Source organism: Eurosta solidaginis, chromosome 4, assembly GCF_040869045.1.
Source record: "Eurosta solidaginis isolate ZX-2024a chromosome 4, ASM4086904v1, whole genome shotgun sequence".
Lineage (NCBI taxonomy): Eukaryota > Metazoa > Arthropoda > Insecta > Diptera > Tephritidae > Eurosta > Eurosta solidaginis.
The window spans coordinates 16,216,883-16,234,858 of record NC_090322.1 but is presented as its reverse complement, the minus strand read 5'-3'; the positions used below and the strand labels follow the sequence as shown (position 1 = coordinate 16,234,858).

The following is a 17,976-nucleotide window of genomic DNA, read 5'->3' as shown; positions in this document are numbered from 1 at the left end:
TCATAAGAGAAGTAATGCAATCTTATGGAAGCTTTGGTTGTATCGAGCCCGCCCATCAAGCTATCAGCAGTCAAATTGTGAACATACATATATTTCGCTTGGATGCACAAAAAAAACCTGCTAAGCCGCTATAGCTAATTTATTATTGGGGCTTTTACAAACTTCAACAAAATGGGATTCGAGATTTTATTTTACTAACCATATCCTGGATGAAATGTTATGTCATAATCTCACTGCAAATGGCCAAATACAGAAAAAATAATCGTTATTTAGTTTTATTCTTTGTACTTGTAATATTGGCCTCAGAAAGTCTTACAGATTATGATTCCCGTTGTGACTAAAATCAGCCATATTATTTTTTTTGTAAAGCAGCACTTCCTATTCACATTCAAGAACCTTTAAACTTTAATTTACTGGTTTGTGATAAAAATTACTAAATAAATTCAGTTTCGCTCCTGAAGAAGCTAAGGTGCTTAGCGAAACTTTGAGCCGAAATAGTGGAGTTTAATTTAGCTTTGCACTAAGCAAATAATGGTCAAAAAGCCTATTTATACTGCTGTTAAACACATAATTGACCGGCTATCTTTTAAGTATTTAATTTCTTTATTCATGAGAAATAGAAAAGTTTGATATATTATTTATTGTAAGGTTTTTTAAAATTACATTTCCATACAAGTATTTTTTGAACTTATTTTATTTTTTATGAAAAATTAAAGGTTTTAAATAACAAAATTTTTAAATCAGTATCTTAAATATGGCCGAATATTGGCGAGTATCCGGCTGGAAACCGAATACATGAAAAATTTTAAGTTTTTTTAATATTCTTAGTACCGGCATTAATATTAAATAAACCTTCATCTTAAAGGAAGTTCAAATAAAACCACTTTTACGATGCTTTAAATGGGCCTTTTATTTGGAACTTAAATAAAGCTGCATAACGACTAGATAAACAGAAAATTTGGCTTTGCAAATAAACAATCTATAAATAATAAACTACGTAGATACAATAATTTAATTAAAAAAATTAACTTTGGCTTCTATATATTCGAATATAATGGTAATTAAATGAGTTCAGTTGTAGAAACAATAAAAAAGTTTAGTCAACCAACGAATTCGTTTGCAAAACCTCGTAACAAATAAAAAAAAAAAAAAAAAAAACAATATCAATTGGAGGCATTTTTATAGCCTACACTGACCCAAAACCATTTATGTAGAGTTCATATTATGACATTATACTAAATACATAGTACCTTCCCTTTATTTCTTGGTGTAGTTTCTATGTACTACTGCTTTGATATTGTACACCAAATCTAGAAGATCATTTATCAAAATATCTTTACGATTTTCTACTGCACCTTTTAGTTCTTCCAACTTAACAATTGTTTCCGCTTCAATTTTCATAGCAGCGCCTTCTCTTGAGCCCATGTACTATTAGAAAATTTGTTAAAAAGCGAAAAAACGATCCATATATTTTTGTGATATATAATATTCCGAATTTCCTACAGGGTTCTTAATTACCTTTGCTTCATATTCCTTCAGTATGCGCTCACGTTCTTCACGATATTTTTCGATCTCCTCAACCGCCTCATCTTTTGCTTGCTTTAAACGCTTCGCTTTGCCTATGGTTTATTGTGGATTATAATTAACAATGAATTGTGACCTCAAATTTCTTAATAAGCATATCCGCTAGTGCAGCGCACCACCGCCCGGGCATCAACAAGAATTCACAAATATGTTTGTACTCACGTTTTCTAGCTTCCGAAACTTTTTCGGCTGCTTTTTTCTCAGCAGCAAGAAGTTGTTGTATTCCTGTAGATTGGCTGGTCATTTTAATTTTGAGATTTTCGCTCTTAAATTGCACAAAATCTCAATTAAATGTGTTACGATTTTTCTGCAAGGAAAATAAATATTTGTTTGACAGCTGATTACTCCGATGAATAATAATTGTATGTATGGCAGCACTGATCGAGGTACGCAGAGTTGCTATTAATAGCAACTGATCTTCGCTCAATATATGGAATGGCATGCTATGGGGGTTTGATTGATATATTTTTCTGCTTTCATTCATAGTGTACAAGTACAAGTGTGTTGACTTATCTGTCAAGCATTCTGACAGTAACTCGCTGGATTCGGAATGACAGCGAATTCAAAATGGATACCATTACCGAATGCTCCAAATGATTGAAAAATTGAAAAAGTCGAGACGATTGGTAGACAAAAACGTTGTCGTTGAGGCCAAAAATGCGACTCTAGACCTGAGATTTCCATCAGGTGAGCGAGGCTGTTTGTAGTTTTGACGTTTATCGCTTAGTGAACACACTTGGTATAGGTACACTATGCTTTCATTGCTTTGATATATTGCAAAACAACAAATATTGTATTTGTTGGATGATTGATCAAGCTAGAACTTGCCAAGGAACAGAAAATATTACGCCTCCAAAATAATACACAGCCGTTGACGTTCAAAAATGCAGTGTTCTAATCTCATTTATTTCATTTCATTGTCACATACAAATTTTATAGTAAAACAAAACCATGGCAGAACGATACAAGGTGGCAGCATTGTGACATACCTACAAACATAAATAAAAATCCCATGTACTTTGTTTTTGTAAATTCGATGGACAAATGTCAAAATGGTACTGTGGCGCAAGTTGATGTATCAAATCAAACAAAAAAAGTTTATAATCAGCTGTTCCATGCTGCCACCTTGTGTCGTTCCGCCATGAACAAAACATGAGTAATAGCTGAAGCATGGTTCAATTATGTACAGGTTGGCTCATCTCATCAGCTGATTTTATTTATGTCATTGCATGGTCGAAGGGATTGTCAAAAGGAGATGGCAATCTCGAAATGAAACCAACACATTGGCAACATTTTACTTACACATACAAAAACTGCTAAGTTTTATGTTTCCATTCCTTACCATTCGCACCAACACCAATACCCAGATTTTAACAATTTGAACAGACATATTTTGTTGCTTTACAGATGAGCCAACCTGTATATAGTTGAACCATCTAGCTGAAGTAAAGGAGGCAAGAAAAACCAAAATAGAGAATGTAAATACGATGGTTGCCAGATTGTCGATTGTTGCGTATTGTATTTTCAGTAAGGTTCTTAATACTGTTTTCACACAAACGGCTTATTGAATAATAAAGGCAGTTTTCTACATTAAGACGCTTATTGAGCTCAATCTTCCCTACAAAATTCGAATCTATTATTTTTTCATTAGTAGCTAATCGAATGCCTAATGAAGTCAAAAGCACAATGCAACTCTGTTGGCAGCGTTCCGCTTCCGTTTCCGTTTCTTAGTTTTCAAAGCAAATGTCATTGTCTGCATGGCGGAACGATACAAGGTGGCCGCATCGAACAGCTGATTATAACCTTTTTTATTTGATTTGATACATCAACTATCGGCGCAGTACGATTTTGACATTTGTCCATCGAATTTACAAGTACATGGAATTTTTTTGTTTGTAGGTATGTCACCATGCTCCCACCTTGTATCGTTCCGCCATGATTGTCTGTCTCATCCTTCATACTAATCATGGTTCAATTATGTACAGGTTGGCTCATCTCATCAGCTGATTTTATTTATGTCATTGCATGGTCGAAGGGATTGTCAAAAGGAGATGGCAAATTCAAAATGAAACCAACACATTTGCAACATTTTACTTACACATACAAAAACTGCTAAGTTTTATGTTTCCATTCCATACCATTCGCACCAACACCAATACACAGATTTTGACAATTTGAACAGACATATTTTGTTGCTTTACAGATGAGCCAACCTGTATATAGTTGAACCATGATACTAATCGAGCAGTTACTTCTGTGCATTGTAAATTTTACCAAGTAGCGCAACTAACAGCTGATTGGTGAAAATTCGCACACTCGCACGCACAGTTTCAAAAAAAAACTTTAGATTATTTAATTCAAATTTTAAGGTGAGATAATCCTTGCCAATTAATGTATACAGAATATATATGGCGTTTTTGTTGTCATTAAAACAATAGTTTTATATATATTAAAGCTTTTATCATTTTTTTTTTAACTTTCAAAAACTCCGAACACCATTCCTTCATTATATGACATTCGACTGCCTAGTCCACTGCCTTCCACTCTATTCGCAACATAACCTCTACTTAAGCTGCCAAACTATATAGTAAACAATGCTTCTGTGTGAAAGCAAAAAATTTACGATTTCATTAGCAGGTGAAATGAGATCATTAAGTTTCTGTGTGAAAACAGTATAAAAGATTATTTCACATGTGTGATAATCAGCTAGCATTACGATAACTCTGTATTTAATACAGTATATTACTAGCTCATCCAAAAACATTGGAAGGGGTGTCAAAAGACGCGCTTTGCACCCACGACCACGAATCCGAAGGTGGAAATTTAAATTTTTATTTCATATATATTATTAGGGGGACTCATGTAACCGTATAAATGCCTAGTACGTAAACCAGCTGTCAAATTTTGTATGAAAAATCATTTACACAATTTGTATAAATTTACGCGCACATTTTATTGTGTAAACGCGGTAAACTCAAAGGAATGCAACCTTGCAGACATTACAGCAGGCATTTTCATCAGAAATCTCCAACATCAGCAAGTAAAGGCGTTTTAGTTTTGATTTTTCACTTAATCTTGGTATTTTTTAATTTGTATAACAATCAAAAAAATTTGTTTGGCAATAATACAGCTGAAAAACAATCAAGTTTGTCAAGAGTATTACTAGGTGCGTTCATATAACCGCGTGTGTAAATGGATATAATTTTACACCTTATAAGTTTATATGCTATCATGAGTCCCCCTATTATATCATTATATCTATTCTCTTTGCTTCTATCTGTTCGCTGAATTCAAACCAAAAACTTTTGTAATTGTGGGCCGACGTTTTGTCGCACAAATCACTTACCCAGATTGCGCATTCACGTGTTCAAAATTGCTTCGTTATGCGCATGTACGCCATAGTTGACTCTTGAGCGAATAAAAAAAAGAGCGAGAAGAAAAAAAGCTAAAGGAAAAGAGTCAATTCATACGTCATAAAAAACAGCTGTTCTAATGTTTACATGCGCAATCTTCTTGTATGATTTGTGGTTTTGCTGCATGTTCATAAGAAATTTAGTAGATGCCTGAATTAAAAGTAATATCCGTCACATAAGCAGTTTTTCATATAGATGAGTTTAACACAAGCTCATGCATTATGAGTAGATTGCACGTATTTTTATGTAGAACGGTAGATTGAGTGACGCTGGCGCCATCTGAGTATAATCGTGGCTAATTTGCCAAGTTTACGCCAAGTCAAGTCAAGTCTATGCTAAGTATCAATAATGGGGGCTTAAGGATGTTGGCACACTTTGCGAGTGAAATTATTTTTCCCACTCGTTTGTAACTTTTCTATAATTTTTGCAATTAAAAACTGCAATATAACAAATAAGGATAATTTTTATAACAGTGCTTCGCGAAAATTTGTATGTAAATGGGCATGGCGTAATAAACTGCAATTGCCAAGTATGAAGTTCCTTCATATTTACAAGCGCAACCTCTTGGTTGGTTGTGGCGATGTTATTGGAATGCATAAGCTTGGGTTAAACGTATCTACATCAAAAATGTCCTTGTGCCGCGGCCTTAGGCAAGGTGCACAAGAGGCTACGCGTCATAGACGCTGCAGGCGAAATTTGTACGCTTTGATGCCGAACACATGTATTTGAATGCAGAGCTGCATACGAGGCGTCAGCTGCATGAATGCGACAACCATGACATTTTCGTGTGGCTAAGCGTACAGCAATGTTAGTCGCTGAGCGTACGTACGCTTGAAAAAAAGGAAGAACAAGATGTTTGGTAAATTTTTCTGTATGCAAATTTGTGTAATTACCCTACAAGAAACGCTGATAGTTTTACTAATACACTCACACTTATAAGGTGTAAAATTATATCCATTTACACACGCTGTTATATGAACGTATCTAGAAATACTCTTGATAAACTTGATTGTTTATCAGCTGTATTATTGCCAAACAAAATTTTTTTGATTGTTATACAAATTAAAAAATGCCAAGATTAAGTGAAAAATCAAAACTAAAACGTCTTTACTAAGATATTCTTGTAAATGACTTGCTGATGTTGGAGATTTCTGATGAAAATGCCTGCTGTAATGTCTGCAGGTTGCATTCCTTTGAGTTTACCGCGTTTACACAATGAAATGTGTGCGTAAATTTATACAAATTGTGTAAATGATTTTTAATACAAAATTTGACAGTTCGTTTACGCACTAGATAAATTTATACGTTTACACACTTTACAAGGCATTTATACGGTTACACGAGTCCCCCTAATGCTGATCCTGCGATGATGTAAACATTGATACTCAAATTTATGTATGTTCTTTTGATCGCTCACGCATGTCCGCATGTTTCCAACGACAGCCTATAATCATGAAAAAGGACTCAAACTGGGAAAGCTTCGGACACCTGGTACAGAACAAAAGAACATACAGCAGATACCTTTATGCATGTGAGACAGATACATAATTCTCAACGGAATTTTATGTATGCGAGAACAGTTTATCCGATTTAATCATGTTGTCACTACTGACTGTCATATGACAATCAAATGATTATCACGGTTGTTTTGTTATTTTTTAAATTCCGCCATTTTCAACCGACGAAAACCATATAAAAAATAAGTTTAAAAAATGAAAACGAGAGCATTTCAAAGCTCCATGCTAAAAGAAAAAAATCGAAAATAATATTAAAAAATACCAAAAGCTGTCGGAATGTATGGGGCGCACTCAAAAAATTGATACGCGAAAAATAATAGTGGTTAGTGATGATTCATTTTTAAATGTGTTTCCGCATGAGGAAAGCGCTATTCTGTTGTTTTGTTATTTTCTGAATTTAAATTGAACATTCTGAAGTCGAATTCTTATAAAACTATTTATTTTAAACAAATAAGAAACGCGTATGCTTTTATCACGTACAAAATTAAAAACGTAATGAAATAAAGTAAATAAAAAGTAAAAAGCATTGTTTCATTTTTGGCGGAATATAACAATTGTCATTTATGATAGTATAACAGTCAAACCTGATATCTACAGTAAATTATCATTTATGACACTTTTTGATAGTTAGAGTGTCAGCACTGATCCAGAAAAAGGATTGAGAGTGAGCAGTACGGCTATATACTGAATCAGTAGGCGATGTTGGTGTATAAGAAGGAGACAAAAACTCACACGTACACAGTTGTTTACATCACATTTGCGCAAGTCCCCTTAAGTTTGTGATAGAAAGTTTGTATGAGGCGCTGATCGTTAGGTTGACATTACTGACAATCAGATGATAGTCATATGATAGTCAGTATTCTTGTAGGGTAGTTAAAAAATGCTACTTTAGCTAATAAAAGTACGAGAAAGGTATATTACCAAAGCGAAAGAGAGTATTAAACACCGCAACAGCTTGGTTAGACATTTGCCGTCATCCGGTGGCAAAATCCTGATCCAGATAAATAATTTCAATTTGTGAGCCAGGTAATTTGTTAATTACTTCTTTTTTGGTTAGCAACGCGGCCTTTAATAAACCTAATATAGTGTTAACTACTTTGTACTCTTTACTTTAATTTTTAAAATAATTTTAATTGAGTTTTCGTGTTAACTTAAAATTTTGAATAACTTCAAAAAAAGAAAATTCTAATTAGTTAGAAAATATCTAAACTCAAAAATAAACAAAATATAAATTTTTAAAAACAAAATCAAAATAAAAGTTTTTTAAAATATCAACTTGAATGTTGATATATTGGCGATCCTACCAACGATCCTTCTGACCTACTCTCGATTTACGCGATAACAAAATTACGAAAATTCCGGATGAAATTTCGATGTTAAAAAATCTAATAAAACTTGATTTTACGAATAATTCAACAACTAATCTACCATTGTCATTGACCTCCTTGGCACATTTAATTAACTTACAAATCGACGGCAATTCGATTAAATCCATACTACGCGTATTCTATGAACATTATGTGAACGTGCGTGTGCCTTTATCGAAAAACAACAACATCTTTATCAAAGTGATACATCATCGACATCATCGACAATTTCATTTATACCAAATAGTTCATATAACATGAATGTAGATAGTTTGAATAACCCACGTCGTCCAACTGACGACTGTAATGACAATGCAATATCTTTCAACAATTCTTGATGAGGTATTCCAAACGAAATCAGAGGAGAGCATATTAGCTACATACGTTAATTTATCTAAAAATCTTCTCGAAACATTGCCTGAATCGCTTCAATTTCTCAAAAGCTATTTGCTCATCAGAGAAATCGATATACATAACTCAATAGACCTTCTAATCACCAGACTGGCCAGACTTCCAACTACAATCAAAACGAAAATATTTATCAACAATCAAAATTTCTCGAATAACGTAAATGCCATTGCCAATCATCAATCAACTACTTATTAATTTTAATATTTTTTTATTAAATTTAATTTTATGTAAGTACAATTTTTATTCTAATATTAAATTTAAAATTTTTCAATTATAATTTAAATTAAAATTTTAAACCTTTTAAATTTCAAATTTATTTTAAGATTATTTTTATATCTTAAAAATTTTAATATACGTTATTTAAATTTATTTATTTTTTATATAAAATTAAATATTGTATTTAAATTGTTAACTCCCTTTCCAAAAAATTCTTAAATATTTTCTTATTTTCAAATTTTTCATTTAAATTTCTTTTCATATGGTTCTACGTTCACCAATACGAACTCGTAAATTTACAAATGCAGAAAATCAAAATATCAACCATACAAATAACATCATGACTCACAATACAACTCAAAATTCTAACATTAATACAACACAAAACAACATCTCTAATACAACACAAAATACTTCAACACAAGATAACTTTACAAATTTTCCTTCTACTAAATCTATTAAATTACCACAATTTTGGCAAGATTGTCCTGATGCCTGGTTTTTGCTTGTTGAAGGACAATTTGAAATTAACAATATCAATGATGACAATTTAAAATTTCAAAATGTTCTAATTACTCTTCAACGAGATACTATATCTAAAATTTTAGATGTTATTAACCCTCCTTCTCTTTTTAATAAATATGATACAATCAAAAAAAATTTTTTGTGAAAGATTTTCTCTTAGCGAAGAAAAACGATTAGAACAATTATTTTCAAAAACTGAACTTGGTGATCGTTCACCATCTGAATTATTCAGATTTATGAAATCACTTATAGGTACTGACTCCATTGTAAGTCAAGAATTACTTTTCAAATTATGGATTCGTAAATTGCCACAAGAAATACAAATCCATTTAACTTCTAGTAACAATCAAAATAAAGATGAAGTAATTATTTTAGCTGACAAACTTTTTGATTTAATCAACAAACGTCATTCTTCCAAATCTCCTGTAGTCTCAAGTATAAATAATAATATTTTAGAACAATGCGTTAAAAATTTAACTGAATTAACTACGGCTATTTATCAAAATTTAAATAAAATTTCTAATGATATTAATCAATTACAAATCCGTTCAAGATCTAAAGATAGAGATAGATCTAAATCTCGAAATTTTTCAAGATCAAAAAATTTTTCAAACAATCGTAAATTTAATTCACAAACAACTATTTGTTGGTATCACAAACAATTTAAGAATAACGCTCTTAAATGTATACCCCCATGCAATTTTAATCAAAATCACAATTCAAATTCCGAACAAAATTTAAACTTAAACGATCCATTATGACGGTGACGGATAATGGAACTATTATTAAACCTACTCGTCGCCTATTCATATTTGATAAATTCAATAAACTTAATTTTCTTATCGATACCGGTGCAGTTGTATCAGTTATTCCTTTTTCTAAATTTAAAATTTATAAAAGAAATTCGGATCTTACTTTGACCGCAGCAAACGGTTCTTCAATTGAAACTTTCGGTACAAAACTACTTAAAATTGATTTAGGTTTAAGAAGAGATTTTGAATTTCCATTCATTATTGCGAATATTGATACACCAATTTTAGGAGCAAACTTTTTAGAAAAATTCGGAATTATTGTCAATATTAAAAATAAAGAAATAATGGATTCTACTACAAAAATTAAAGTTACTGGATCTTCTGGATTTTCTGATATTTTCTCACTCAAAATTCCTATTGTCGAAAATAAGTTTTCAAAATTACTTAATGAATTTCCATCTATTACCTGTGAACCAGATTATACTAAAAAAGTTAAACACCATACGGTTCACAGGATAGAAACAAAAGGTATTTTACCATTTTCGAAACCCAGACGTCTTGATCCAATCAAACTTAAAATTGCTAAAGCTGAATTTGAATTTTTAGTTAAAACGGGTATATGCAGACCCTCAAATTCTCCTATTGCATCTCCACTTCATCTCGTTCCTAAAAAAGAACCAAATGATTGGAGACCTTGCGGAGACTATCGAAGACTTAATTTTATTACTACACCAGATCGGTATCCCTTACCACATATTCACGATTTAACAATTGATTTAAAAAACAAACAATATTTTTCCAAAATTGATCTTGTACGTGCTTACCACCAAATTCCAATGGCAGAAGAAGACATTCATAAAACTGCAATAACTACCCCTTTTGGAATGTTTGAATTCGTAAGAATGCCTTTCGGTTTACGAAACAGTGCTCAAACTTTCCAACGCTTTATTAATGAAGTATTTTCTGATTTCGATTTTGTATTTACATACATTGATGACATTCTTATTGCCAGTGATAATGAAGATCAACATATAAATCATTTAAAATCAGTTTTCAAAAGACTTGAAGAATATAATTTAAATATTAAACCTTCAAAATGTACTCTCGGTGTAAATAAATTAAATTTTTTAAGTTACGAAATTTCAGGCGAAGGTATTAAACCATCTTTAGATAGAATTGAAATCATAACAAATTTTGAAAAACCAATTTCTATAAATAAATTACAAAAATTTTTAGGTATAATAAATTACTATCACAGATATATTAAAATGTTAGCAACAGAACTTAGTCCTCTGCATGAAATGTTAACACATGCAATTAAAAACAAACTCAAACAATTAAATTGGACAAATGAAACCACAACAGCTTTCGAAAATGTTAAAAAACTTTTTGCTAAAAATACCTTACTTACACATTTCGACAAAAATGGTACTTTATCATTAGCAGTAGATGCATCAAATGTTGCTATTGGAGCAGTTCTTCAACAAACTAGCAATAATATACTAGAACCTTTAGCTTATTTTTCAAGAAAATTAACTACAACAGAAACTAAATATTCAACATTTGATCGTGAACTTTTGGCAATTTATAATTCAATTAAACATTTTAAACATTTTCTTGAAGGTAGAACTTTTACTATTTATACTGATCATAAACCTTTAATTCATGTTCTAAATTCTAAAGTAGATAGATCTCCTCGTCAACTACGTCATCTTGAATATATTGCTCAATTTACAAATGATATTCAATATATACGTGGAAAAGACAACATAGTTGCCGACACACTTTCCCGTATTCCAGAAATAAATGCAATTTCAACTCAAGATATAAATTTAGAAATTTTATATAAAGAACAGCAAACTGATACATTTTTACAAAAAACCATTTCTGATCCAAATTCTAAAAATAATTTAAAAGAAATTCATATTCCAATTATTAATTTAAACATATGGTGTGATGTTTCTCTACAACCTTTTCGACCTTATGTTCCACATTCTATGAGAAGAATTATATTTGACAAAATTCACTCATTATCTCATCCAAGTATAAGAACAACTAGAAAATTAATTCAAAATAAATATTATTGGCCTAACATGCGTAAAGAAATTAACGATTGGACTTCATCTTGCATCAATTGTCAAAAATCCAAAATTTCAAGACATACTAAATCTCCTATTCAAAAAATTCAAATACCATCAGGTCGTTTTGAACATATTCATATGGATATTGTTGGACCTCTTCCAGTTTCAAATGGAAATTGTTATATTTTAACAATTATTGACAGATTTTCACGTTGGCCTGAAGCTTATCCACTTAAAGATATTTCAACAAATACTATAGTAAAAACTTTTATTCAAAATTATATACCACGATTTGGTATACCATTAAATATTACAGTAGATCAAGGTTCACAATTCACCTCAAAATTTTTTACGGAATTAACTAAACTTTTAGGTTCTCATAAAATTCATACATCTCCTTACCATCCCCAAGCAAATGGCATAATAGAGAGATTTCATCGAACTTTAAAAGCAGCAATTATAGCATCAAACGACTCGGTTCATTGGTTTGACATTTTACCATTCATTCTACTTGATTTACGAACTTCTATTAAAGAAGATTTAAAATGTTCATTTGCTGAGCTTGTTTATGGCCAAACACTTAGAATACCTGGTGAATTAATTATTTCAAATAGTAATAAAGAACATGATTTTTCTAATGACGCTCTCCATAAAATAAGAGAATATTTTTCACTTGTTCGTTCTAAAGTGTTTCATCATAATAAAGAAAATTTTTTCGTTCCTAAACAATTAGAAAATTGTGAGTATGTTTTTGTTAAAGTTCTTCGTAAATCTAATTTAGAATCACCTTATGAAGGACCTTTTAAAGTTATCTCTAAGAAAAATAAAACATTTACAATTCAATACAAAAATACTATTAAAAATATTTCAATTGATTTACTTAAACCAGCAAACATACTTATTAACACTAATTTAAATACAAATACATTAAACAACAAAAAACAAAAAAAGGTTACTTTTAATATTAATTAATAATTTGTTTGTTTCAAATTTTCTTGGAGGGGGAGTAAATATAGTGTTAACTACTTTGTACTCTTTACTTTAATTTTTAAAATAATTTTAATTGAGTTTTCGTGTTAACTTAAAATTTTGAATAACTTCAAAAAAAGAAAATTCTAATTAGTTAGAAAATATCTAAACTCAAAAATAAACAAAATATAAATTTTTAAAAACAAAATCAAAATAAAAGTTTTTTAAAATATCAACTTGAATGTTGATATACCTAATTTTTCAAAAATAGATGTCGCTGCTTCGCCTTTCGCCGTATTAGTTAAATGAAGAACAACGGCGACATCTGCCTATCACATTTCACGTGTGCGAAAATTTCACGACACCTGCTTTTCAAGTCTCTCAATGATCCAGAGCATTCCCGTGAGAAATGAGCGTGAGCCGGAGCTGTAAAACTCACTGGAAGACAGCAATTGTTGAAGCGTTTAGAGGCTAAAAGTGTTGGAAACTAGAAATCACCCTTTTCTCTAGTCCGCGGTGGTTTAAAATTGCCTTTCATAATTTACAAAGGCACGGGGATGCAAACAACGTTTAATACCTATTTTCCTTTGGTGTCGGGGACGGATATAGCTGAAGAAATTTAATTTTTTTTAATAATTGTTTGCTTTTTGTAGCGACGCTCGAAAGTAGCTTCGTGTGCAGATCTTGAGGCGTAGAAATATTGTAGCTATATGAAATATCTTGTACGCGTCTATGATGCGTAGCCTCGTGTGCAACTTACCTTAAGTTTCAGCTTTTTTGGTAGCCCATAGGAAATTATGTGAATGAACTCAAACTAGCTATAAGTATATATTAAATTTTGGCTATGAATGTGCCGCCCCTTTATATTTAGAAAGCTGACGAATGGGCAGCACTCTGCACAACAATGTAGCTTAAGCAACGTTGGCAACGCCTCAATTGACACTAATTTTCAAGTTCTTTTTCTTCCGTGGTTCCTGCTGCTAAACATGGCACCCACTGTAAGTGCTCTATATTATTAGAAATATATCTGCATATAATATGTAAAAATATCAAATAATGGCAATAAAGTGTAACTAAAGCATTTCCCAAGGAGTTCGTAATAAATTTGTTGTCATGAACACGCAGATGCAATAAGAACAGATTGATTGATAAAAGGCTCCGTCGTACCACTTAATTGTTTTCGTATACATGCCATTTACTACTGGTGTTTTCCTTTGATTTAGTTTAATCTTTTTTTCACAGGCTAAAACCAACAAAGGTGACAAATCCGCCACTAAACCGGGTGAAAAGAAGACTGCAACACCAGCTGCTGCCGCTGCTAAAGGCAAAGTTGAAAAGCCCAAGGCTGAAGCTAAACCCGCTGCAGCTGCAGCCAAAAATGCAAAGAAAACGCCCGTAGCTGTCAAGGAAGTGAAATCGGCTGCCAAATCAACCGCTGCTGCTAAACCAGCACCTGTCAAGGATGCAAAGAAGGCTGCTGCAGCTGCCGCACCTAAGAAAGATACCAAGGTTGCCGCCCCTGCTAAGGATGCGAAAAAATCCGTACCAGCTGCTGCTAAACCTGTAGCGCCAGCCAAAAAACTTGAGCCAGCTAAAGCTGCTGCTACCGCCACTGCTACGGCACCAACTGACAAGGCAAAAGCTCCAGTAACAAAGCCGGCTGCCGCCAAACCCCCACGTAAAACTGTAACGGCTGCTGCTGCTACGGCCGCCGGTAAAGTTGGAAAGAAGAACGTGCTGCGTGGCAAGGGCATCAAGAAGAAGAAGGTTTCCCTACGTTTTGGCATTGATTGCACTAACATTGCTGAGGATAACATAATGGATGTTGCCGATTTTGTAAGTACTCAAAGTTTAGCAGATCATGTGACTTCATTGATTTAGCTCAATATCATAAAAAACATGTGCATTCAACCACAAAATTATTCGTCATCGAGGCTGTATATTCAGAAGGCTTTGGTGTTAGCTCCGATTGTGGTAGAGTAATATCCATAACAATTAAGCTATTGTGTAATTATACAGACACTTGGCCTAACAATTATGGTTACATACTAACAAAATGTGCTACTACTGTTTGAGTTCCTTGTTGAAATAGGTTCTACACGAATCGTTCTGTAAGCAAAAGATCCAAACGTCCTCAATTTTGGGGAGTTGCTGTTCGATACGGGGCTCTGGGCGCTGCACAACGGGGTAGCCTCTGATCGCCAGAACCTGGTCTGGCCAGTGGTGCAACCGTCTGTGAACAGTGCCAAGTCGTACTATGTCTACCGCCTAGTGGTGGGTCCCGGGCAGTTGTGCATGCACCCGCATGTGCACAGGCTAAAACCCATAGTGCGCCCTGTGTATGCGTTCGAATTTTCGTGCGTTGCAGGCGTCTCAACGGATCAAAATGTCTTTGTTTCAACTTGGATGCAGAAGCTCAAGCGTAGATTGCACGTTCTGATAGTACTACTACTGCTCATATACCGGGTGCAAAGAGGTAAATATTAAATGTACACTATGTAAATCCTTTATGTAAACTTATGCTTATTTTATTAATCCTCTTTATGCGCATAAGCTGTGAATGTCTAGCAAATGTTTGCCACGTCCGATTTGTCGTCAGGGAGTGAAGCTTCGGCACCCTCGCTCTGAAGGCAGTGTACTCAGTGGCATAGCAAACACCCACTCTGCTATTTTTGGTTGCAAGACGACGTATTTGGTTTTGTAGCTTAACACAGTAAGAGACAATTCAAAGCTTATGCTACTTTTCCTCATGATTCAATTATGACTAATCATTTTTTTAGTTGTTTCGTTATGTACGCATTTTTCGGCAGCAATTTATAAGTCTTTGTTTTTCTGTCTAAGAGCATAAGCAATGAAATGTCGGTCACGTCTGATTTGTCGTCAGAGAGTGAAGCTTCTGCGACATCGCACTGAAGGCAGTGTACTCAGTGGCAAATTAAACACCCACTCTACTATTTTTGGTTTCAAAACGACTTGCATGGTTTTGTAACTTAACACTGTCAGAGACAATTCCTCGCGTATGCTCCCTTGCTTTTTTTCTAGTTAACGGATTTTTTTTAAATGTTTTTAAATTTTGCTTATTTATTGTAATCCTCAGGAGAAGTACATTAAGGCCCGCCTAAAGGTAAATGGCAAAGTAAACAATCTTGGCAACAATGTTACATTCGAGCGTGTAAAGATGAAGTTGTACGTAAACTCAGATGTACACTTTTCAAAGGCTTATCTGAAATACCTGACAAAGCGTTATTTGAAGAAGAACAGTTTGCGTGATTGGATTCGAGTGGTGTCGAATGATAAGGAGTCATATGAACTCCGTTACTTCAGAATCAGCTCCAACGACGATGAAGATGAGGATGCCGAGTAAACTTGTTTTTTATAAAATTATTGTTTTTATAAGGATAATTGAAAATTTTAGACAAGAGTGAAGCTGTTGGTTACAATGTAAAAATGTTGAAGCTATTTATTCCAACAGTAAAGAACATTAAAATAATTTAACACAAGTTGAGTTTGTGTGAAACGATAATTTTGAACTTTTCCTAAGGCTTTTGAAGATTGAGGTGGAAAATATTTGCTGAAAAGGTTTTTCGTTATCGTTTTTCGAGATCTTTATTTACATGTTGCTGTAAAATACCAAGTCTTGTCGTTGTTCACAGTGCATATCCCCGTTCAAAAGTTGCGACTAACAAATTGTCATCAATGGAGTCCAAGGAAATCGCAGGTTCAAAAAAAAGTACTCGGCCAAAACAAATATAACATATTTTTATACTTTTTATGTACCAAAGATAGAAGGTGGCCAACTTTTTTCAATACCAAATAGCTCTAACATACAAAGTGGCAAGAGGGCGACCTACAGTATTTTATTGTAACTCACAAATCACAAGATTGCGCAAGTAAACAAAAGATCAGCTGTTTTTTATGGGTAATTTTCCTTTAGCTCTTGTTTTCAAAGAAGATAGATATAATAGGGGGACTCATGTAACCGTATAAATGCCTTATACTATTTTCACACAGACGGCTTATTGAATAATAAAGGCAGTTTTCTACATTAAGACGCTTATTGAGCTCAATCTTCCCTACAAAATTCGAATCTGTTATTATTTCATTAGTAGCTAATCGAATGCCTAATGAAGTCAAAAGCACAATGCAACTCTGTTGGCAGCGTTTCGCTTCCGTTTCCGTTTCTTAGTTTTCAAAGCAAATGTCATTGTCTGCATGGCGGAACGATACAAGGTGGCCGCATCGAACAGCTGATTATAACCTTTTTTTTTTGATTTGATACATCAACTACCGGCGCAGTACGATTTTGACATTTGTCCATCGAATTTACAAGTACATGGAATTTTTTTTGTTTGTAGGTATGTCACCATGCTCCCACCTTGTATCGTTCCGCCATGATTGTCTGTCTCATCCTTCATACTAATCGAGCAGTTACTTCTGTGTGAAAGCAAAAAATTTACGATTTCATTAGCAGGTGAAATGAGATCATTAAGTTTCTGTGTGAAAACAGTATTACACTAATTTCACACAGATGGCTTATTGAATAATAAAGGCAATTTTCTACATTAAGACGCTTATTGAGCTCAATCTTCCCTACAAAATTCGAATCTGTTATTATTTCATTAGTAGCTAATCGAATGCCTAATGAAGTCAAAAGCACAATGCAACTCTGTTGGCAGCGTTTCGCTTCAGTTTCCGTTTCTTAGTTTTCAAAGCAAATGTCATTGTCTGCATGGCGGAACGATACAAGGTGGCCGCATCGAACAGCTGATTATAACCTTTTTTATTTGATTTGATACATCAACTACCGGCGCAGTACGATTTTGACATTTGTCCATCGAATTTACAAGTACATGAAATTTTTTTTGTTTGTAGGTATGTCAACATGCTCGCACCTTGTATCGTTCCGCCATGATTGTCTGTCTCATCCTTCATACTAATCGAGCAGTTACTTCTGTGTGAAAGCAAAAAATTTACGATTTCATTAGCAGGTGAAATGAGATCATTAAGTTTCTGTGTGAAAACAGTATTATAATGTGTGTAAACGTATAAATTTATCTAGTGCGTAAACGAGCTGTCAAATTTTGTATGAAAAATCATTTAAACAATTTGTATAAATTTACGCGCACATTTCATTGTGTAAA

General features: G+C 33.1%; 2 protein-coding genes and 1 long non-coding RNA gene across 3 annotated transcripts; 2 read left to right on the top strand and 1 right to left on the bottom strand.

The window, feature by feature from the left end:
• Window positions 1-884: 884 nt before the first annotated feature.
• Window positions 885-1,991, bottom strand: LOC137247671 (V-type proton ATPase subunit G-like). Its single transcript, XM_067778641.1, has 3 exons — window positions 1,747-1,991; window positions 1,519-1,619; window positions 885-1,428 (listed from the first exon to the last, which is right to left on the bottom strand). The coding sequence occupies exons 1-3, from the start codon at window positions 1,826-1,828 to the stop codon at window positions 1,258-1,260; spliced, it is 354 nt and encodes a 117-aa protein (XP_067634742.1). The 5' UTR covers window positions 1,829-1,991; the 3' UTR covers window positions 885-1,257.
• An 11,712-nt stretch (window positions 1,992-13,703) lies between these two features.
• Window positions 13,704-16,358, top strand: RpL22 (Ribosomal protein L22). Its single transcript, XM_067780369.1, has 3 exons — window positions 13,704-13,833; window positions 14,078-14,671; window positions 15,933-16,358. The coding sequence occupies exons 1-3, from the start codon at window positions 13,822-13,824 to the stop codon at window positions 16,197-16,199; spliced, it is 873 nt and encodes a 290-aa protein (XP_067636470.1). The 5' UTR covers window positions 13,704-13,821; the 3' UTR covers window positions 16,200-16,358.
• LOC137249127 (uncharacterized) lies at window positions 14,678-15,926 on the top strand. Its single transcript, XR_010952256.1, has 3 exons — window positions 14,678-15,311; window positions 15,390-15,548; window positions 15,616-15,926. It is a non-coding gene; the product is annotated as an uncharacterized lncRNA (long non-coding RNA).
• Window positions 16,359-17,976: the final 1,618 nt, after the last annotated feature.